This window comes from Leuciscus leuciscus (assembly GCF_965113295.1).
Source record: "Leuciscus leuciscus genome assembly, chromosome: 4".
NCBI classification, from domain to species: domain Eukaryota; kingdom Metazoa; phylum Chordata; class Actinopteri; order Cypriniformes; family Leuciscidae; genus Leuciscus; species Leuciscus leuciscus.
The window spans coordinates 49,903,514-49,927,470 of record NC_138728.1 but is presented as its reverse complement, the minus strand read 5'-3'; the positions used below and the strand labels follow the sequence as shown (position 1 = coordinate 49,927,470).

General features: G+C 39.7%; 2 protein-coding genes across 2 annotated transcripts in view; one reads left to right on the top strand and one right to left on the bottom strand.

Moving 5' to 3' along the window:
* Positions 1–23,957, top strand: part of LOC309496988 (stonustoxin subunit alpha-like) — a 253,685-nt gene that overhangs the window by 223,823 nt on the left and 5,905 nt on the right. The gene's annotated exons all lie outside the window — the stretch shown is intronic.
* Positions 20,749–23,080, bottom strand: LOC309497053 (uncharacterized protein). The gene is made up of 4 exons (XM_082167314.1): positions 22,978–23,080; positions 22,410–22,550; positions 22,061–22,184; positions 20,749–21,114 (listed from the first exon to the last, which is right to left on the bottom strand). The coding sequence occupies exons 2-4, from the start codon at positions 22,428–22,430 to the stop codon at positions 20,897–20,899; spliced, it is 363 nt and encodes a 120-aa protein (XP_082023440.1). The 5' UTR covers positions 22,431–22,550; positions 22,978–23,080; the 3' UTR covers positions 20,749–20,896.

Below are 23,957 nucleotides of genomic sequence, written 5' to 3'. Positions count from 1 at the left end.
CACTAATGTGGTCAGACCTGTTGTTCTGCAGGCCTTCTGTCCTCCTCCCTTTCAAAATGCTGACCAGGAGGCTAATAATTTGCTTTGCCCTGTGCGGGCGTTAGACGCTTACGTCCACAGAGCTGCCCTGTGGCGTAAAAGTGATCAATTATTTGTGTGCTTTGGGTCCCCTAACAAAGGGGGCCCGGTGTCTAAGCAAAGGATGAGCAAGTGGGTGGTCGAGGCTATCTCACTTGCTTATGAGGCGGCTGGGCAGCCTTCTCCTTTGGCTATCCGGTCGCACTCGACGAGGAGTATGGCGGCCTCTAAGGCCCTTATTTCAGGAGTTTCATTACAGGACGTCTGTGATGCGGCAGGCTGGTCCTCACCGCACACTTTCGTCAGGTTTTACTCTCTGGATCTAGACTCTGCTCCAGGGTCTCATGTTTTGTCTTCCTAGTGCTGCTCTACGGATTTCACACAGGACAGACATTTGTAGCTATGGAGGCGTTGGTATAGACGTTCCCATAGCGTCATTTCTCGACGCAACGGGAGTTCCCTTGAAAGGGAACGCCTCGGTTACGACTGTAACCTCGGTTCCCTGAAGAGGGAACGAGCGTTGCGTCGAGAAATGACGCTATGGGAACGCTTTGCGTGATGACGCTTTGCGTTTTTAGCGGTTTGTTTTTTCCGTAGGATTACAGTATATTCACTGTGCAATGCACTTTTCCATTTTCTGGATTCAAACTTCTGGTGTAAATGAAAACTTCTGGTGTAAATTAAAACTACAGAGAAGATGAAAAATAAATGTCAAAAGGGGCATCACTAAACCCATTTTACTGGAGCACTGTTTACTCGCCCCCCTCACTGTGCTCCTCCTCTCTTCACTTTTTGCCTTGTAATCCTCGATTTGCAGTCAGACGACACGACACTGCTGAGAAGAGGTAACTACCAGCTTAACTGTATTTATTAATACTATGTGATTTTTTATAAAGAAGGGAGTGATTTTTAACCTTCAGTAATGAAATTGACTGTTAATTGTTGTGTGCTACAAACCTTTATTCTTATTAAAGTTTTAATTTTACGTTGTTTTCTTTCTCGAAACGGGATTATAATCTATTATTTCATTCCTCTTGGATCTTGACTGACGCACATCAGGGTCTGAAATTAATGGGGGCGAGTGGCCCCTGGTCCTAAAATCAATTCCTGATTATGCAACTTCACTCAAGAGTGCAGATATCCACGAATATATTTCAATTCTGATAGAGATTATAGAACAGTTCGACAAACAAGAATTTTAGATATTACATTTGAGACCCAGTAGTCTGTTTATGTTCCTTCAGTGAAAATAGGGCAGTGGGGACGGTTGCAACATGACTTATTTTCTCCAAGGCCCCCCCTTCTCTCCGAATAAATACCGCAAGCCTACCCCCAACCTTTTTTATTCACAATATCATTTGTATTCTAGTTACTAATTACTTTTCAACTCCATGTTATTATTTTTTAAATTCAATATAGATTTAAACCTTCTTTTTTGCAAACATACTTTGCAAAAATGTCCCTGCAGTCATTCTTTACTTACTAGCTCAGTTATTCAGTAACTTGAACAAATAAGCACGTCAGCCTGCCATTCCAAACAAGACCACAGGGAGATGCCAATCGACTGCATATAGCTATAAGGATCCATTCAAATTATTAAAGGGGTGGTTGATTATGATTTCACTATTCTAACTTTAGTTAGTGTGTATGCTGCTGTTTGAGCACAACCAACATCTGCAAAGTTACAACTCTCAAAGTTCAAAGCACATGGTTTTTTAAGGACTACAACAACTACACGAGCTTCCTCCCGGGTTAGTGACATCACTAACGCTAATATTTACATAAACCCCGCCCCGGAACACGATTAACAGATTATCATAACAGAAAATGCTAATCAATGACTAGAAGATAACTACACATAAGCTACATAAATTCATCAACTAACCATTCAGAAATGTCCTGTTGCTTCTACATGTTGTCACTTCTTCTTTAGTCTCTCCATTAGGGCTTTGACTCCGAACTTCGTTATTCGAATATAATTCGAATATTTAAAAAAATTATGATATTCGAACGAATATTAGGCATCCTTTAATATTCTAACCTGTTATGGGCATTCTTTTTTGTAAATGTGTTTGCTTGTAAACGTTGTTTTCAATTCAGATTCCGAGGCTTTTTCACGCCTGGTGAAGTTGTGAATCGCGAGCTCATTAGCAAGGCTATTATTAATATTAATAAACAAACGAACTTCGAATATGATTTTTGGGCAAAAGTCAAAGCCCTACTCTCCATCATTGTCTAACTCCGGTTTGAACATAAAAGGCTAAAGGTTTTAGAAATTGTCAGTGCCTGTCTGTGTGAGTGCAAGCTGTTGAAGCTCCGCCCTCTGTGCCGGGAGCAGCAGCTCATTTGCATTTAAAGGAACCGACACAAAACGGTGCGTTTTTGCTCACCCTAAAAAAGTGACAATTTTAACATGCTATATAAAAATATCTGTGGGGTATTTTGAGCTAAAACTTCACATACACACTCTGGGGACATCAGAGACTTATTTTACATCTCGTGAAAAGGGCATTATACCAGCCCTTTAAGTTATCTCACGCCCCCCCTGGATGATCGCTGAGTTTGAGATGATATTCATATTACACATGCTCAGTTAGCTCCTCTTCCTTCCAGGAAGAAAGCAGCCACTTGTGACCATTCATTCTGTAAAAAATAAATTTTAAGTTAAATAAAAAAAAATGTATGATCCTTTTATGATCAGATTTTTTTGCTAATGCTACCCAAGTATTTGAAGGTTAAGCAGAGTGCTCATTGGCTACTGATTCTGTAGCAGTAACCAATCAGCTGCGCCCTATAGATAACGATGTGATTATGAATAGGTGAGTAAAAGGACCTATTAGCCTGCACTATCTAGAGTTTCATGCCAGAACTTTGTATTTAGAAAACATTCACTCCATGGTCGCAGCTCACGATCAGTGCATTGGATCCCTTGAGTCAGGGCTCACGGAGGTGGACCAACGTCTCGAGCATCTAGAGCCTTCTTGCTCTGGGCTCCGAAAGGACAACGAGTGGCTGCGGGAACAGCAGAATAACGTACTTCTCTCGGAAACAGTTTGCGACTGATGTAAGCCACTGGCTGTCGGCTCTCTGGTGGCCCTTGCAATAGGACGACTTCTACTCCCCTCTCAGAGGCATCAGTCTGTACAATGAAAGGTCGACTAGAGTCAGGATTGTGTAGCACAGCGCTAGTTGTCAAAGCTCCCGGAAGGCTTTCAATCTCTCCTCAGTCCACTGCAGTTGGTTCGGGCAACGTGCCCTCACCATGTCCATTAGTGGAGCAGCCCTGCTGGAGAAGTTAGGAACAAAGCGATGGTAAAATCCAGCCATATCCAAAAAAGATTGCAGGTCCTTACGTGTCTGGAGCACCACACACTTCTCCAAGGCTTGAACTTTCTTCACCTGCGGTCGCACAACACCCTGGCCAATGACATAGCCAAGGTATTCAGACTCTTGTTTAGCTACAGCACACTTGGTGGGGTTGAAAGTTAGGCCGGCATTCTGAAGACGCTGCAAGACTTTTCTGAGATGCTGCACATGTTCCTCCCAGGAGTTACTGTAAATGACAATACCGTCAAGATATGCAGCAGCAAAAGGTAAACCATGTAATACTTGTAATACTAACCCGCAACGCTAAGTCCGACTGAACACCAATACATGATCAAGGTAAACAAGACAGACTTTCCAATTAAGTCCACGAAGCACCAGCTCCATCAGTCGTTGGAAAGTTGGAGGAGAGACCCATCGGCATAACCTTGAATTGATATAAAGCACTGCCTGTATTGAATGCTGCTTTCTCCCTATCATTAGAGTCTAGGTCAACTTGCCAATATCCATTTGACAAATCTATTGTACTAAACCAACATGCACCTGACAAGCTGTCTAGAGCGTCTGATGGTCGGGGTAAGGGATACGAGTTTTTTACAGTGACTGTGTTAAGCTTCCTGAAATCAATGCAGAACCTGTAACTGCCATCTTTCTTTTTTACTAAGACGACAGGGGAAGCCAAGGGACTACAGCTTTCTTCGATGACATCATGAGAAAGGAGCTGCTGAACTTGCCTGTCTATCTCAGCTCATATGTGTGGCAATGTTCTATAAGCCCTCTTCTTAATGGGCTGCGCATCCCCAGTACGGATGGTGTGCTTGACTAAATCTGTACGACCATAGTCATAATCATTTGCACTGAAGATATCTGCATATTTGAAAATCATAGTCCCTAGCCTCTCATGGAAACTTCAGATGCCCCAACACCCGTGCAGAGACGACTCGAAGCCTGTGAAGAGACGACTCCACGCCTGTGAAGAGACGACTCCACGCCGGCGATATGTTATGCCCTAAATTAATACATGATTAACTAACTGTTTTTTTCTATGTACATTTCTGAAATGCACTTTCTGTAAAGCTGCTTTGAAACAATATGTATTGTGAAAAGCGCTATACAAATAAATTTTAATTGAATTGAATTGAATAGTTGAATCTGTTGTTCTCTTTCAAATGCAGATTGACCGAGGTCTACCTTGGGGTTTGGGCAGGGATCAATCTGAGTCTGTATCTGAGCTACTGTGGGTTCCAACATTGTGTATTCTTCACCTGGTTGAGAGAGTAAAGAATGGAAGCCTCGTGCCACAGGGAACATGAAAATCCTCACTTGTCGGATTCATAGCTCGAACACAAGTCACACCTGCTTTTACAGAGGTTAATGTACGTGCTACAAAAGCATTGTCTGTATTTCAGGGTCTAAAATTCTAACAATGACCTGGCAGGGATCATAATGGGCTCTAGAGTCACAGCACTACTCCTAATAGGGACTATATGCTGTATAGTCGGTGTAGCATTTCTTACCACCTGGACATTATGGGAGAACACTTCCTCACCCACCCTAATAGTAATAGGCAACATACCAAGAGTGTCTAGATAGTCATCAGTCACTGATTTTTCACGAGAGAGGGAATCGACATTCTCGGTGTTTCACTGATCAAGGATATTTCTGAGCCTGTGTCTACAAATGCTTGTACAGCAATGTTCTCAATGATAGCAAAAACATAAGGTGTGGGAGTAACAGAAGTTACCTGTTCAGTTTGTTTGGGCCCGCTCATAGACTCAGCAGATACTTGGCCCATAGTACCTGCTACCAGATGTTTCCCTACAGATCAACATCCCCATCGTCGAAACTGACATGATGATCACCAGACGAGGGTAGATGGTCACTAGAAGATCGTGGGCCATATCTCTCACCAGAAAACTTGTTGGAGGGCAATTCTGTCACATGACGATCCTGATGATGAGAGGTGTGATGTAAGCGATGATCAGATGTCGGGCTGACACGTTGGCTATGACGATGAGAAGTAGGGCTGGCATGTTGAGCACAATAATGTGGAGGTAGGCTGGCGTGACAATTTCGATGATGTGGAGACAGGCTGACGTGGCGTTCTTTATAATGTGGAGATGGGCTCAAGTGGTGATCTCTATAGCCTCGCTGTCTGTCACCATCTCGATGGATGGAGGAATACGGGTCATCTCGACGATGTGGAGATAATGCAGGTAAGGATGGATATCTCCTTTGGGATGAGACCGGGGAGTAACAATGTTTATCTCTACCATGTTCAGGTGAGTAGTCTTTCTGACTGGAGGAAGCATGTTGAAAACTGTGATCATATTGTCTTTTTAAGTGACCGACTTCCATCCTGAAAATCTTAACATCAGCAGTTAGTTGCTTTATTGCAGTCATGATTTCTGATGAAATGTCCCCAGATGACGCAGTCTTTGCGGACACCATCGCAGAAAGCAATTCACCACTGGGTGAAGTTGCTGATGAATTTAGTGTCAGGCTGGTCTTTTGACTGAGATGGGAAAGGAGTGCAAGCCTGAGACCTTCCTGTGCTCGTTCCCACTTACAAGCAATAGCCAATGCTTCTTCTAGGCTAGTAGCGCTGTAACGTCTGGACCAATCAGACACACACAAATTATTCATTTATTTAATGAATAATCCAGCAAACTCACTCTCCCAACAAATGCCTGTGAAACTTCCCCCAAAAACTAACATCCCAAATTAAGCTAACACACTGGCAGAACGCGGTGTCTTGTTACAGGACACACTGAGACTGATAAGAGGATTTTACGATCCAAAAGAATGTCCAGAAAGCTGCGACTCTTACTTAATTCTCACTGAGAAGGAGAAATAAACCCTGTTAATTCTATATATTCTATATATAACCATTTGAGAAATGTGTAAACATGTATCTAATTTTCCGATCTCATGATTTTCCTTTAATGTGGTTGTCTTTTGTATTCTTGTAAACTCTATTGGGTTAATATTTCAGACTTTGGATAATATGGTTAACCAAATCAAATGTGTGGCATTTTTGGTATCTATAAACTCCAATCTTCATCCCCGTTTTGTTAATTTACATTACATTCTGCTAACTTTGTGACGCATTAGTATTATAAGCATCTTAAAGATTCTTGTGTTAAACATCCAATCAAATTGCATGTTCAAAGGGACAATGGGTCGTAAAAATTTCCCTCCAAAGGGAAATCTTCTCATTGGCTCACACAGCTCCAGAAAAATTTAAGTATGAAAAAGTTATGAAAGTTTAAATTTACATTAAATCAAATATAATTTATTTAATATTTTTCTTTTATATAAAATATATATTTTACAAAATATGTTTTACAAAAAAATTACTATAAAATGAAAGCCATATATCTAACCAAGTTGTGTTCCAAATTTGAAGTTGATATCACAAAAATTGAAGTTCCCATGAGATTTTGTTTAGGCGTATTACCAAAAATAGCCACCGGGTGTCATTGAATTCCATTGAATTTAACTGTATGCATTCTAACATAACAAATGAATACATTTCTGTCCAAATATCACTTCTGTCACAAAATATGGAACCTTGAGACTCAGACCTTTCTGACAATATGTGTTTTGTCAAGATTAGAAAATATTTTTAGCATAAATTATGAAACATAATGATGCCCAAAAGGGGAGGAGCCTGATAAAATAATTTAGAGTACCGTTTCTATGGTAACACAATGTCCAATTTCAAAACAGTTTTCACAGGATGAATTCTGAGATCGTAAGCTTTCAAATGATACCTAATTTATGATAACTACTAAAATATGTAATGTAATAAAAAAGGCGATAAAAATATATAATATAATATTTTAGAGGATAATATACATGTTATACTTTTTAGAAGATAATATTATTTTATATTTTTTTATTGACAAATACTAGATTAAATGTTTTATTATGAACTTTTAGCAAGAAAACCAAAGTTTCAATTATTAAAAGTGTGTGCGTCGACTTTTTGTGACAAACGCCAGAACTCCTGTTATGATGTAGATTTTTTGAGGTGCGCTCTTGTCATAAATTCATCTATTACTGTTCCTGCATAAATTGTAACAAAAAACAGTGCTGAAATATCTATTAAGGAGTCTTAGACTTTTCCAACAATATATAGTTTGTCATGATTAAATTATGATTTAATTGTAATATAGTGACGTAAACTTAGGCGTCCCGTATACGGGACGGTGACAGTGGCGTGTTAGAACTAAACTGATGGTTTGCTCAAGGCTGTTGATCTGCTGAATTTCAAACAATGCTATAATTTCTTGCTTTCCTGTATTCTGCTTCAGCTCTCTTTCCCTTGGTAAACTGTATGCATGTATGTGTGTGTATGTTAGAGTAGTTTAAGTGTTTAGACTAATAAAATCTTGTTCATGTCACACGTAAAGTTGTCCGTGTCTCAAGCTCATAACTGGAGTCAATAATCATTTAAGATCTTTGCTACTGCTCTTAGTAGTGCTGTAAATTAAGAAAGACATTTCCCATGCCCCGGAAATGTACATTTCTTAGAGTTAATAAACAATTAATCCTGAGTGTTCACGGGACAAACAGGTTAATTGATTGTAATATTAATTTACGACAGTAAGTTAATTATATTAACTGATCCAAATATTCATAATCAATTATAACCAGTTATTATTGATTATTAATATTTCATAGAGCTAATTTGCTACAGCGCCATGCTCATGACATTTTGCTTGGAGAACATGGTCAAGACCTGCTATGAACCTTCTAAATCTTTCCATAGCAATGGCGGACTCATCATAATTTGGACTTAACCTCATAAGAAAATAAATAAAAATAAAATAAATAAAAAATTTATATATATATTTTCCTGTAAATTCTCGCTTATCGGGCTTATGCTACTCTGAATAATGCCTGAACTTCGTATTTTGAGCACTTCTGGCGTTGTTTTTTGCCTCTTCACGATGACTTGCTTAATTTAGTCCCAATTTGTAAGTCGCTTTGGACAAAAGCGTCTGCTAAATGACTAAATGTAAATGTAAATGTGAAACCGCTGCCACCAGTCTGTAACCCTTATTTCTTGATGCCGTATCGGCGATAACTCCTGTCTCTTCACCGTGGGTAACATAAATAAAACACGGGTTACAATGGTGGTAATTCACGTTTCTTTTTTAATCAGAAGCATCGGCATAACAGCATGAACCATAGACAGTAATAAATGGACACAGCGACCCCGTAGACTTTCAAAGGAGAAAAGTGAAGACAGTTAGAAGCACTCACTTCCTGATGGCTGAGCGTACTGCGCAGACTCAAACTTTATCGGACTTTATGCCTCCACGTCCCCCCCGATTGCCTGCGAGCTTCTGCTCCTGTCTATACGATTATTTCTCTACTGAGCGACAGAGAGTCGCGTGGTTATGACGCAATCTTTAGCCTATTTTTACAAAAACTGCTTCTACGGGGCCATAACGTAAGATACAAGGTAATGGAGCCTTTTATACATTGTTGTGTTTCTTTAGAAATAAACAATGGATAAATAGAGTCTTTAAACGCCTCAGATGCAAAGTTATTTGCTGTCAAAGTGACACCAAAATGAATGGGAGTCAATGGAATGCTAACAGCAGGTGATGGCTTGCTAACCAATGGCGGCCCCCAGGGAAGGTACGCTTTCCGGGTGCTGGATTACCCCCTTGGCATGAACAGCCGCCTAACTAGCATACAACTCGCTTCTCTTCTCTCCGTTTTTTTCTTTTCCCAGCGCACTGCCTTAAGGGGCAGGAGCACCATAAGACACATAAAAATGTATGAAAAACAATTGCTTAAATAGATTATTATTGTTTAACAATTGTACGTACAAATTTATACGTACTTCTGGAACATTCTTGGGGGGCCTATGACCCAGTAGTGATCAGACTCTAGAAATGCCCCTGCTATCATCAACACTATTCTTCAGTCAAAAATATGAATGCACATTTCTTGGTCTATTTGGTGAAATATTATGTTTTTTACACAGATAAACTTGCTGACCAGAAAAGGATCTGACTGACACCATGGCGCACCCTTTTTTAATGCCGATTTTGGCAGCTTTCGGAGTTGTATTAATCATAACCCCCCACCCCCAGCCCCATATTGAGATTCTGCATAAGGGTGAGATACACCAATACACAAATCTCACAAACATACACTAAGAGTGAGGAACACTAATATAAAAATGTGTGTGTGTGTGAATGTGCTCTGAACTAAAGGAACTACCTACCAATTCTCCCATCTCACAATCTTAGTTTTGTTCTACGCACACATTAAAGCTGCAGTCCAAAACCTTTTTGTGTTTAAAATTTACAAAATGTATATAATGAGTGAGTACATCATGAATCCATTTTCCAAACCGTGTTTTTATCCTATCCTGAATCACTACTGTACATCTATAATAAGTTATTATATTCAGACTATTTTATACTGGTTCAGGTCGGCGTCCCTGCGGAGTATCCCAGTACCTGCGTGACTCGTCATAGACATAAACAGAGAGAAGCAGCTCCGGCTACAATGTTCTTACACATGACACATGCAGTTTTGGTTATGAACCGCCAGAGAACCAAACGTAATGGACTGCAGCTTTAAATACAGAACCAGTACCTAATAAATTGCTGTGTGAGCGTTTGCATGTCACGCTCTGTTTTCTGACAGGACCGACCTGTAGGATTATTGAATCCAAATCTCAGCTTGAGGCTCGGCTCAGAAACAACGCCCAGGAGGCCCTAAATGCCATTAATTCTAGTCACAAGCTGACTGGTTCTTACAATCGAGCTAATCGGGGCCAGCATGTCTTCAACAATGGACTCATTGGGTTCCCCCGCAGTGTTCTGCAGGTCCTGCTGGAAGATGTGGGGGGCTACCATGAGCAGCTGGAGAACCTGGTGCAATCTGTAAATCTTTCAATAAGCACAATGGCGGCCAACTTCGGGTGAGTGTGTGTGTGTGTGTGTGTGTGTGTGTGTGTGTGGCAGGTGGGATGAGTGCTACAGTGTGTAGACACCTTAGTGTGTAAGTTTCGTATCTGGACGATAACATTATATCAGTAATTATGATAAAAAATATCACAGCTCTCACGCTCATGCAGGCCACATCTAATGCGTTGCGCTGACATCATCCATGGACCAAAAACATCTAAAGCCTTAGTTGGCCGGTAATTGTTTCTCATGGGGTTGTAAGGCATTTTCATCATTTAGAGGGGCTAGTCTGTGATTTTATTGCCATCTGAATAATATTTAATTAATATTTCTTAATAATTCATTAAAGAAAATGGAAATAGGAGAGGAGAGGAGAAAAAGTGCTGGAATGATGGAACAACCAAATAGTAAAAGGGAAAGAAAGTTGAAATGGGGTAAAATAATTAAATTAATTTACAAATCACTTAAAGGGTGAATTTCACAGAAACTGTCAAGAACATGTCCAGGTCATATGTCACAATGGGTTGTTATTATGTCAGCAATTATATTAGAGGCAGGAAGAAGTACTTTAAACCAGCCTTTATTAATTATTATTGCAGAGATTATTATTGCAGAGACTGTTTCTGGGGGTTCACTTTTTATTTTACCTACCTTTTGTCTTCTGCATTCTTCTTACATTTGTCTCCTGTTCTTCCCTCAGACTCGTCCCCCAGAAACAGTCCCCCGGACTTTATTATTTCGGACTTTGTCACGACGTATTTCGGATTCATAACGAGGTCTTTTAGGTTTCGTAATGTTAGATATTTTTTATCCGACACGTTTGTAGCTGCAGCTGTGGTAACTAGAGCAGAGCTGGCAACCCGGATGCCGAAACACTACTGGCTTCGTGATTGGTAGATAGGTGGAGGGTGGAGCATCAGGTCAAAACACAACATGACAACATCAACATCAGTTGAGGGCTGCAACTTCACTTTTTAAATGACAAAATCCTGGCCGGACTACTGTTGTCAGTGATATAAGTATTTGAAATGAACATGATTTCTTAATGTCTAGTGACATATCAGGGCCATTTTATTATTAATTGAAATACATTTCTTACATACGGTTCCTTTAAATGGTTGTAATTCAAGAATGCTTTGGAATATAGACCTATGGTTGGTCTTGTTTTAAAGAAGACATTTGCCAAATTATTGTTTAAGTGAAATAAATTATGAAAGTGAAACAGAACAAAAGTTATATAAGTTTGAGTTCATTTAAATGTACTAATTTAAAAATATAATTATTTATATTTTATATAAAATAGCCTATATATATATTACAAAATATATTTTACTCTATAACTGCAAGAAAATAAAAGCAAAAAATCTGAACAAGTTGTGTTCCACAATCCAATTCCAAAAAATCCACATTTTAGGTTGATATCTCAAAAAATGAGCTCACATGCACATGCACGCAAGGTCTCTCGCTCCCTCCCTACCCTTTCTGCCGTGTGCTCTAGTCTAGGCTACACAGTCAGGGCTGCAAATTGGGCGGTTTTGCTATCTATTTTGCGGGCAAAAATTTGGGCGGGTGGATAAAAATTGGGCTGCATGGTTTCGGATCAGTTCGGCGGGTTTTTATTGCCGAAACACCGGCACTTCAGATCCTTCTTCCTGCGACACAGTGTTCAGCAGTCTCACTCACTCATGAACATTTGTGTAATAATTCATGGCAAGTTAATAAACTGAATATGATGGTGGTCCAAGAGCAGACCATGCACCGGTCCATGCATCAGACCGGTGGCGTGGTGCACTTTCTGGTTTGCTGACCATCACTTTTTAATTTTCACTTGTTGTGGATATTAAGAAAATACATTAAATGTTATTAAAATTAAGGATTAACTATAACTTCATGAATAAAATGAGCATGGACCACAAGTGGGAAATTGTTGAGGCATTCGTCAGCAACCTGCCCGTGGGCCGGTGAGCAGAATGCCGCGGACCGCCAGATCTGCACCCGCGAGCCGTGGTAACACCAGCCGTTATCGTTAACCGCTTTCACACACGCACACAATATAAAATACACGATACGAATTCGCTCACTCATTTTCGTTCACTCTTTGCTGATGTAGTGCACTCAACTGCCATTCACCATGTAGCCAGGATTAGTGAATGAGTGAACGAGTGAGCGGTTTCAGACACAGCTAATGTCAACATTGTGACAACGCTGTAACAACTTTCACCACACAACGTAGTTATAGCAACCTTTTGGCCATGTTGTTAAAACGTTGTTAGAAGGTTGGGTACGTTGCGCCAACGTTCTGTGTTTGCTGGGTATTAGCATATAGGCTACTCTTAGTTCTGAAACCAGTGCATAAACAGCTTCAGTTCCATTTTCTTTTTTTGGATTAATTGACATAATTAGACATTTTCGTCATTTTGATTAATATGCGTGAGGGAGAGGGAGCAAGAGAGCGCTCGTGTTGTTTGAAGATGGTGAGTGCGCACGCGGCCGGGGCTTTCTCTCTGCTCGTTCTTATATGCGGGAAAAAAGAGATCCCGGCCGGTCTTGGAGCCCGAAACAGGAAAAGTGTAACATCTTAAATCAAAATGTTATTACCTATTTGGTTAGAAACTTCATCCAACGTCATTCATTTGATGAATGCTCAAGTCCGATTTTATATATCCTCGAGTCCGAGTCCAAGCACGAGTCATCAGTCCAAGAGTCCAAGTCAAGTCACGAGTCCAGAGAATAGAATCTCGAGTCGGACTCGAGTCCAGAGAATAGGGACTCGAGTCCGAGTCCAGGACTCGAGTACTCCATCACTGCTCCGAACAGCACTTGTGGCATACCTAAAGGCTGATACATCTCCCAACCAAAATGATAACTGCGGAAAAAAAAACGTGACCATCTTCCCGCGGTGGCGATGTGAGGAACCAATAAAGGTATGTTTTTTCTTCTTCTTATCTTCCCCCTGCAATCATTCACCGTTATACATTTGTTTAAGTAGTTTTAATATGTGCTCTGGTCGGCTAAGTTGGTAATCATCATTGTTTCTTAGTTGGGTTAGCCTTTATTGTTTCACGAAATGTAAGTTACACTAACGCTAATGCTAGCCTAACGTATCTGTACTGTTAAGTTTGCTATTAAATCGTCTCATAAAAGATACTCTCATTAAACGATGTATTCCTTATATTCTCTTCTGCTTTACCTTCTAGAAAAATGACAGAACAGAGTGGGTCTTCGCAGGTCAGTATCATATCATATCAAATGTGTGCAATGTTTTTCTTTCTTTTGGTTTGGTTTGTTTTTGGTGGATGATAACATTTATAGGAATACCATAGTAAAGTAAAGGTATTTTATTTGCCCAGTAGGCATAATTGGAAGCTGCAGTGAGTCACAGAGCAGGTTAATTAACATTCTATAAAGCCAATGCGATTTAAAGCATGTTTTAAATCCAAAATTACTGCAAATTGGTGTTCCATGAAATATAAAATCATTATTTACATAGTTTAAGAATAGTTAGTTCACTCCCATGTGCCCTGCAGTGTCACAAATCAGCTGACCTGCAACAGATGCTTAACCACTTAGAAACAGGCGCTTCCTCAAAAAACTAAGCTAGACTGAGTGCAATAATGTTTGGTCATATTTATCATTGTTTCTCTGTGCCATGACTATAACATAATTCCAGTATTTTTATTTCAGGTTTGACTTATGCAAAACTTATAAATTATTATAGTCCAGTCATGTTTGTTTTAATAATTGTTTATTGGCATATATGTATTATTTAGGCAGCCAACATTGTTGAGATGCTAGAAGGATTGTTTTTTTAATATAGTTTTGTTCTCTCTAGGAAATGCTACTCAGTCATTTACTTGACAGGCTCTACATCCGACTATCAAGTTGCCTTGATCGTGCCCCTCTGGATCTAGATTATTTGGAGTTTGTATGTTCACAGGAGCTTGTTGTACTCAGCGCAGTGTCAAGCCAACTTCAGATCCCTCAAGCAGTGTATGATGCCCTTACGGAGTTACATCACCTAGTCTCTGAGCAAAATGACAAGGAAACATGTATAACAGTTTCCCTGGAAAGGGGAAATAGTGGCCGCCCCAGAGTTATTATATCCGAGGAATATGTGGCTGAGCTTCTTAGTATGGGCCTATCTGTGAAGTGCATTGCCAATTTTGTAGGGGTTTCTAGGTGGACGCTGCAGAGACGTATGAGTGATTGGGGATTATCTGTGAGGGGTCTGTACAGTGACTTAACTGATGATGAACTTGACGTCCTGGTGTCAGACATTCACTCCAGCAACCCACATGCTGAGTATCGCATGATGTTGGGACTGTTGCGGGCTCGGGGACATCGAGTTCAGTGGCGGAGGGTCCGTGCATCAATGCACAGAGTTGACACTGCAGGGATTGTATCAAGGATGTCAGAGTTGCGGTGTGTGGTACGCAGGACATACTCTGTCCCAGGCCCCAGATCACTAATGCATATCGACACAAACCACAAACTTATAAGGTTGGTTGTGTTTTTCAAACAAATCTATTGCAGGGCTAGTTCTATATAAAAGTAAGGTTATGGATGTCTATACACTTTTTTTCACTTTCTCTATTAAGGTACAATATGGTGATATTCGGAGGAATTGATGGCTTCTCCAGGAAGGTACTGATAATTATTTGATGCAGGCCTTTTTTTGCAGTATATCTTAACAGTAGCATAACAATTACTTAACCCCTTAACTTGCTCCCCCTTTTTCACATAGACATGAAAATAAAGTAGCCTGTCTTAACTTAAATGGTTGAAATTTAAGCATTCTTTGGAATATAGACATATGTTTGGTCTTGTTTTTAAGAAGACATTTGGCAGATAATTGTAGAAGTGGAATACATTTTGAAAGTGAAAAATAAATAAAAAATATAGGAAAATACACAATGTAAAAATATAATTTTTATAATAATATATATATTTTACAAAATATGTTTGACTCTAAAACTAAAAAAATAATAAGCCAAACATCTGAACAAATTTGAGGTTGATATCTTAAAAAAATTTGCTTTCAGTGAGATTTTGTTTGGGCGCAGTACCAAAGTTTTTCACTAGATGACATCCAAGCTCCATTACTGACCATATAAGGGTGCCTCCATTGCCATATATGGTTTGTGCAATCTGAACCATATATTTCCATAATTTTCATACAATTTATGAAGTAACTTAGACATCCTATTCAGAAGTAGTATGGGCAGTTTGGAAGTATTTGATTTGAACTTAAAGGGTTAGTTCACCAAAAAATGAAAATTCTGTCAGTAATTACTCACCCTCATGTTGTTCCAACCCCGTAAGACTTTTGTTCATCTTCGGAACACAAATTAAGATATTTTTGATGAAATCCTCGAGTGAGTTCACGTAGTAAAACAGCGCAGCGCTTCTGTGTTGTACGTCACACGTAGGCTCACTATTGGCTGACGCTGGTCATATGTGTGATGCGTGTGATGTACAACACAGAAGCGCTGCGCTGTTTTACTACGTGAACTAACTCGAGGCCCAGAGAGAACGAAATGAATAGTTGAATAAAGTCGTTATTTTTGTTTACTTTTTGCTCACAAAAATTGCGCACGAGTATATATAACTTAATCAAACCTAGAAAATTAAAAGGTTTGATTTTGTGTATGATGAGTTGTTCTGTATTATTCCTGTAGATAATGTATCTTGGTGTTGCCAATAACAACAAGGCCTCCACTACCCTTGCCTTCTTCAGTGAAGCTGTTGAGAGATGTGGCTTACCACAAAGCAGTGGCGTAGCCACGAGGGGGCCTGGGTGGGCCTTGGCCCCCTCATTTACATGTCCGGCCCCCTCAGATTTCCGATTGCTTAAAATAAGAAAATGTTGATTTGTCAGTCTGATTGATAGATTGACCAATCAAAATGCTGCGCGGTAAAATGCGGCTGTTTTCAAACTTGATTTGATAGCCTATGTCACGTGTTGTGCGTAACTTACGCTGTCATCTTCGCTTGAGAGTTCATTAATATTCGGTGACAATGGCAGCTGCCGCGCAAAGTACAATATTAGCCTTTTTCAAAAAAGCACGGCGAGAAAGAGAAAATGTGTCATCTACATCATCTGAGTCTGCTTCTGCGACAGCGAGTGAAGTGGCACCTGAGGCTTCTCAGGACACAGAAACGCCTATTTCATCACAGGAGTGTAGCGGTGAGACTTCCACGACACAGATCGGCATAATGCCCAATGATTTGTCTGCAATTGATGAACCGCCTTCACAACCAGTGATGACCACATTTCCTTACACTGAGTTTGCCGGAAAGAATCGTTGCTTTTCCCCAAAATGGTACAATGAGTTTACATGGCTTGAATATAGTTCAACAAATAATGCTGTGTTTTGCAAAGCATGTCGGCATTTTCCCGATCCATGCGCAGAAAAAGCATTCATCTGCGATGGATTCACAGACTGGAAACACCTCCGCAGGTCATGCATCAGACACCAAGCCAGCAAATCTCATTCCCTTTCCATTTGTAAATATGAGTCATATAAAGCAACCCGTAAAACCCATGGTACTGTTTTAAACCAGCTCTTTCGGGATGACCGCACGTTTGTGGAGAAAAACCGCGAACACGTCAAAGTGGTCATTGACATTGTTATGTTCTGTGCAAAACAAGGCATTGCTTTACGTGGCCACAGGGAAAATGAAGAGGCCTTAAATAAGGGCAATTTTTTGGAACTGTTTAGCTTAATTGCCAAGCATGACCCAAACGTGCAAAATCGTCTCCAGGAGATACCAAAAAACGCCAGACTAATGAGTGCAGAAATTCAGAACGAGTTACTTGAATGTGCAGCCTCGCTACTTCTACGAAAGATCAAGTCTGAGTTGCATGAGACACCATACACCTACTACGCAATTATGGCGGATGAATGCAAGGACATTTCAAAACGCGAGCTGGTGGCTGTGTGTGTAAGATACGTTCATGCAGGCAAAGTTAAAGAGAGAGCGGTTGGATTCGTTGAAACGGGAGATATGAGTGCTAATGGGATTTCTGCTAAGATTTTGCAAGTCATTGAGCCATTACAGTTGGATCCATCTCTTTGCGTTGGCTTTGGCTTTGATGGGGCTTCTGTTATGTCAGGTAACAAGGGTGGGGTGCACTTGATTCTAAAGCGTACTTTTCCAAATGCCTTGTACGTGCATTGCAACTCGCACAGGCTGAATTTAGTTCTCTGCACCGCAACGAAGGTATCTGGCCATGTCAATACTTTTTTTGATACTGTGAACTCTTTGCACACTTTCATGACTGGTGCGCACAGGCATGCCCGTTTTTTAGAGATCCAGAAGGAGCTTTATCCTCACAGAAGGTGTCTTGAACTTGAACGATCTACAGATACAAGGTGGAGCTCAAAATCTGGCTCCATCGGCAAAGTACTGACGTTATTTGATGTAATTTTAGAAACGCTGGCGGAGTTCTCCGAAACAAGTGGCCAAACGAAACTAGAAGCTGATTCACTCATGCATCAAATTCAGACAAAAAAATTTGTATTTCTGTTGGTGACATTTGGGAAATTATTTGAGACCAGTGATGTTGCTACCAGGGGTTTACAGAGCAGCACAATATCAGTCACCGACTGCCTATCTCTGATAAAAAATCTAAGGGATATGTATGTACAGTTCCGAGAAAATGTGCAAAATGATTTCGACAAAGTTTTAAAGTTGACTGATGAACTGATGGAAAAGAATTCCATTTCCAACTGGGATGTCACCAGCACCAGAGTAAGAAAGCTACCGGCCCGACTGAAAGAGTCTCTGGTTTCATGTAGTTTGGGCAAATCCACAGCCATAAAGGACAATGCTGATCTCAACAAACTATGGATTGATATTTTAGACCGACAAATCACTGAACTGAACAGCCGTTTTCAAGAGGATCAATGCGGATTAATGCGTGCAGCTGCTGCGTGTTTGCCCGGCTCTGATTTTTTTTCAAAAGGCGAGCTACTGAGGATGCCCTGCGAACACTATGGCGTTTCATTTGAAGAAGCCGAACTAAGCATTTTCTTTCAACTTATGTGCAGGAAAATAGACGATGGCCACTCTTTCTCTTCCCTCATGGAGGTTTTGGACACCTGCCCCTCTGATGTCTTCCCAAACATAAATAGACTCTTGAAGATAATGATCACACTGCCAATGACTTCTTGTAGTGTCGAAAGACTTTTCTCAACAGTTGGAAGAGTCAAATCATCTTTGAGATCACACATGACAACTTCGCGTTTAAATAATCTTTCCCTGCTGTCTTTTGAACGGGAACTGGTGGATTCTTTGGACTATGATGACATCATTGACATTTTTAATAATCGCCCCCGTAGACTCCGCCTTGTCATGTAAAAGGTAATCCCCATGGTTTGAATTATAGCCGCTGAGCTATGTTGTATGCTGTTATGCTGCTGAAACAGTTAAGTAAAAATGCTGTGATTTTGTGCTGTATATATTTGCTTTTAAATCTTTCCCTGCTGTTTTTCGAACGTAAATTGGTGGATTTTCTGGACTGAGTATGATGACATCATTGACACTTTTAATAATCGCCCTCGTAGACTCATGTAAAAGGTAATAATCACCGAGCTATGTTGTGGGCTGTTATGTCTGTTCTGCTGAAACGGTGAAGTAAATATGCTGTTTTAAATGTGTACAGGTGTTAAGCTGTTTTATTTATAGGTGTTAAGCTATATATATATATATATATATATATATATAAAATGGGTTGCCCCCTCATTTTAAGATGGGACCCCCCAAAAATCTAATTCTGGCTACGCCCCTGCCACAAAGGTCAATCTTGTAGTTAAATTTATATATATTTACTCTTAACTATACCACTCTGATTGTCCTTTGTTTAAATGGCCTCTTATATTAGCTGAAAGTTGCAGTTTTAAATTCTGGCACATTTACTTCTCAAGGGTTCGTGGTGACCATGGTGTAGAAAATGTTGATGTGGCCCGCCTCATGTTCTCCATCCGGGGATCCGGGAGAAACAGCTTCATTGCAGGGAAAAGTGTACATAATCAGAGGTAACCATGAATATATGTTTATATGTATATATAAACGGTAAAATGTTTACATATGCTTTATTTTTTTAATACTGTATGTTCCACAACTTATTATGTTCTGTTAAACCTTGCTAGTACCAAACCAAGGCCAGGATTAGAATCCTCTTTCACCTCAATTGCCTAACATGAGTACAGTATTTACTTTGCACTTACTGATAAAAAAAGGCCTATTATATTGCATTAACTAGTTTTTGATTTGTTGTAATAGTCCTTTTTTTATTTGCATGCTACAATTATTATTCAGTTGGAATAACTTGTTTCTGGACAGGAATATTTTAAATGCTGAAATAAATGTATGTGTTTTTAACAGAATTGAACGTCTCTGGCGAGATGTGTTCACAGCGGTCACATGCCACTTCTACAATGTGCTGCACCAGCTGGAAGGGGATGGTCTACTTGACCTGTCCAGTAGTATTCATCTATTCTGCTGCCATTATGTTTTTATTCCCCGCTTGCAAGCCCAGCTTGATGGATTCAGAGATGGCTGGGACAATCACCCCCTTTCAACTGAGAGAAATCTCACTCCTAATCAACTGTGGCACATGGGTCTACATGTTTGTTAATTATACTTATTACATGGCTTGGTTGAATTCCAATGTAGAATGCGGTCTGTTATTTCTTGATATCAGACCGCTGCAAAATATAACACACCGTTGCCATGAAAAACAGAGCGTTGCTATGGACGCGGAACGGACTATTTTCTTTAGCGGAAGCAATACAGTCGTTTCTAAATCAATAAACTCCTTTTTAAATCAATATTTTTTGTCAAATTATTTATTTATTTTGTAGGTAACCATGTAATAAGCAGGATAATGTATGGCGAGGCAGTTGTTATAGCGAATAACAACCCCTTCAGGCTCCGCTTCGCGTCGGAGTCCCGATCAGCCTGTCGGGGTTATTCGCTATAAAAACCGCCTCGCCATACATTATCCCTTACTCAAGCATGCATGCATTTGTGGCAGATGAAGTAATGACAACTTGTGTTACAGGATTTGCAGATCCCTTTGGTTGACTGGGAAAGTAGTGGTCTTATACCCTGTGATCCCAACTGTGGTGTCCATGTCCCTGAGAGTGACTGCCATTTGAGACCAGATGACCTAGCTGGACTTAGTGCTGCTGTGGACCCAATAGGACCCTCAACATGCATGGGAGTAGATAAATATTTAGCTGCGCTGGAGTATATGCACAGCATTGGCTATGTGTAGGGTCATCGGTATGAACTTTAATTCCCTATGAAAATCAAATAGACACAACTTCTTCTTCTTCTTTTTTTTTTATCAAGTTCATTGTAAATACATTTGTACAACTGTACACAACTCCTAAACCATTTCAATAAAAGCCAACATTTCAACATCTTGAAACATTGAAAAACTGATCAATGCTTAACAATGGTAAGATTCTTCATTTATAAAGCTAAAATTGTATGGAAAACAATGAAATGAGGTAACTTGTGAATTCAGAAAATTCCACTTTCTACAATAATCCAAACCCACTGTCATTTGTGGCAATGCAGTTCTCTAAATGAACACTAAATTCGCTGTAACTCTTGTAGTAACCTGGCAAGCGAAGCATGCGGTAGCATGTGGATGAAGTGGGATATTCCGCTCTAACCACCTCCACTTTCATGTTAGCCATGGGTATCACCCATCCAACCCAAAACTTGACGAGCTGTTTCAGCTGCTCTTGGGACACTGAAAATAAAAAGAGCCAAAGCACAAGAAAACAAGAGTCTCTAACCCTACATGTTGCAGTAAAAAAACGATTTGGCTAATTTGCAAGCATGTTAAGGTTAATTAAGGTTAATAGTGTACATGTTTTTCCTATGATGTCTGACATGTTTGTATAATTGAGTAAATACACTTTGTTGATGTGACTTCACAAGTAGGACAAAACAAGTGCTCAGCATGGCAGAGGGACAGATCTTAAAATTATTTTATTTCCTCATGCGTTGTACACAAACAGGCAATGCACCTTCTCAATAGGTGTCTATAAACCACCGCCAATAAGAAATATTCAAAATCAAAATGCAGAGATTTTTTTAATGAACATAATAACTTAAGTTCATTTACAAGGCACCTTTACAAAATCCTAATATTAAAGGAAATTGTGTGTGTGTGTGGGATGAGTGGGTTGGGTGGGGGTAGTTGTTTAACACTAAAAGTGGAAAGCACTAGATGGGACATTACATAGGAAAAAGAATATCAGAAAAAAAAGAGAAACACAAGAACTACAACTGACTTCGAGCCTTTACACATAATTGCACTTAATATTACCAGTTTGACTTTATTTCTGTCATACATCTACAAAAGTTCTTGAGATTCAACAGAAGTTTAGACTTTAATGTTTTATGGAATTGTTCGTGTCAAGTCACCATTATGCGCAATAATGTGTAATGGCTCGAAGTCAGTTGGTGTTTCTCTTTTTTCTGTTCTTGTCTTTTCTCTTTCCTTCAATGATTCTGCTTATTAACATTAGGTGTCACCACTAATGGCCAATCATCACTTAATTAATCACTTAATTATCTCATTAACTTCAACACTGCTTCAGTGTTAATTTTAACACCCTGTAGTGTGGACACATATGTACACTGAGGAGTGTTAATTTAACACTGGGGATTTTGCTGTGTATGCAATTTACCTGTTTTCATAAACTGACGCAAGTACCCCATAATTCTGCATTTGATGTCAATTGAGTACCCACTGTCATCTCCATCATCCTCCAACCCTCCTTCATCAGGCCATTTGATGTGGTCTAGAATAACCTAAGAACACAAGATGATTATGACAACTATACAAATTTTATCATCACTTGCAGGTTTCATTCTTTTGTGGCTTAGTATGTGTTGTGTCCCATTTATTTGCGTTTCTAATTGCTCCAATAACAACAACAAATATTCCTTGATACTAAGATACATACCACAGTTACAAAAATTGTCAGATGGCACTTTTTCCGATTAAAATTACTGTTGGACAAAAAAGTGGAATACCTCAGCACTGCATTCAGCCATTGACTGACGTGGAAAAACCGATGACACTGTGTCAGGTCGAGATTCCAAAAGTGGCAAAATCAATGACTCCCTCAATCCCTGCTTAAACTGCTTCAGCTGGCGTGCGTTTCGTCCAAGAACCTCAAAATATCAGAAGGATAAAATATTATTTTTCCTGCCAAGACATTTTTTCCCTTGTACTATGCTTAACTATGTTATTTTGTTTCAAAGTATTCTGCTACATACAGTAGTCACATACAGATTAAATAATTACAGTCTGTTGTTGCTGTATGGAGCTGGAGAGAGTGTTTCATAAATTTACTCATAAATTACTGCACTGGAGATGCTGGTAAAGGGTTAGAGACACCATTAAGCCCTTTTCAGTTGCATACAAACTACGAGAAAAAGTCCAATTACCACTAGGTCTGGAAAAGTAACCAGGAATGTACATTCAAAAAAAGAACAAAGCATGTCTGAAATATGAAAATGTCCAGTTAGATGGGACAAATACTTTACACACCCAAATGACCCAATCCTTCATATTTTTTTTAATGCTGGAACTTTGGACTGCATGTTGAAGCAGATTGTGAAGAAGCCAAGTCCTGTTGGTTTCTGTTAATACAGGGAGATCCCATGCCAGTGCCAACTCGTTTACAGCTGTCCTCTGATCCTCAGTGAGTCCACAGCATTGGTTCTTGGATGCTTCATCTTCAAAAAGCTTTCAAATCAATATGAGACCCATCACAATTACATATCAACTGTATATACCACTTAATACAGAGCAGTCTAAATTATTATGATCATATAGGGATTGTCAAAGGTTTTTTTTTTTTTTTTTTTTTTTTCATCTACTGAATTTTTCGTCAACGATACCAGGGACACCGAAACACCGGGGAACATGAAATTTGGTGGGCATGTAGCCCCACTAGACTTTTACGGAAAAATTTCGTTTGGTCCCTGGGGGCCACTTCCCCCCCCGCGCTGGGCCCCCCCCAACCCAAAAAATGCAGTTTTTCTTAAATAACTACCTGAACCGTGGCACCGAGGATGAAGAAATTTTTATGGTATGTTGGTCTTAAGGGCCCACATCAACCTAGCCCATAATCACTCATTTGTGATTTGCGCCCCTCCCATAAAAAATGAAAATGCAATATTATTCTGCTTTAATCGCCCCTATCTTCAGTTGAGATGTTCAGAACTGCACCATATTTCATGTGTATGAACTGTGTTCGAATTATGAACCTTTTAAAACATTTACCCACTTTACAGTGTCCCAGAGTAAGTGATCAATCATCTGATGCCTGATGTTTGGCTAGTTGTGTTTAATATTAGTTTATATGAAAAAGTCTAGGCTTGATTCCGTATGTGGTGCTTACATTTGTAATTTGTTGCAGTTGTAACCAAGTCCAGGGTTCCTACAAATTCCTACAAAAATCAAAAAAACATTTTTTATCATTCTGATGTACTTGTCCAGACCAGGAAATTACTCAAATTCCATACTTTTTCAAACTTTGTTTTCCATACTTTTGCATAGGAACCCAGTCATAC

Excerpts from the sequence above, each read along its gene's own strand:
- LOC309497053 (XM_082167314.1), bottom strand. The coding sequence starts at position 22,430 with ATGGCTGAATGCAGTGCTGAG. Across the intron at positions 22,185-22,409 it reads TGGCTGAATGCAGTGCTGAG|GTTATTCTAGACCACATCAA; the intron begins GTATTCCACTTT and ends TTGTGTTCTTAG. Across the intron at positions 21,115-22,060 it reads GCGTCAGTTTATGAAAACAG|TGTCCCAAGAGCAGCTGAAA; the intron begins GTAAATTGCATA and ends TTTTATTTTCAG.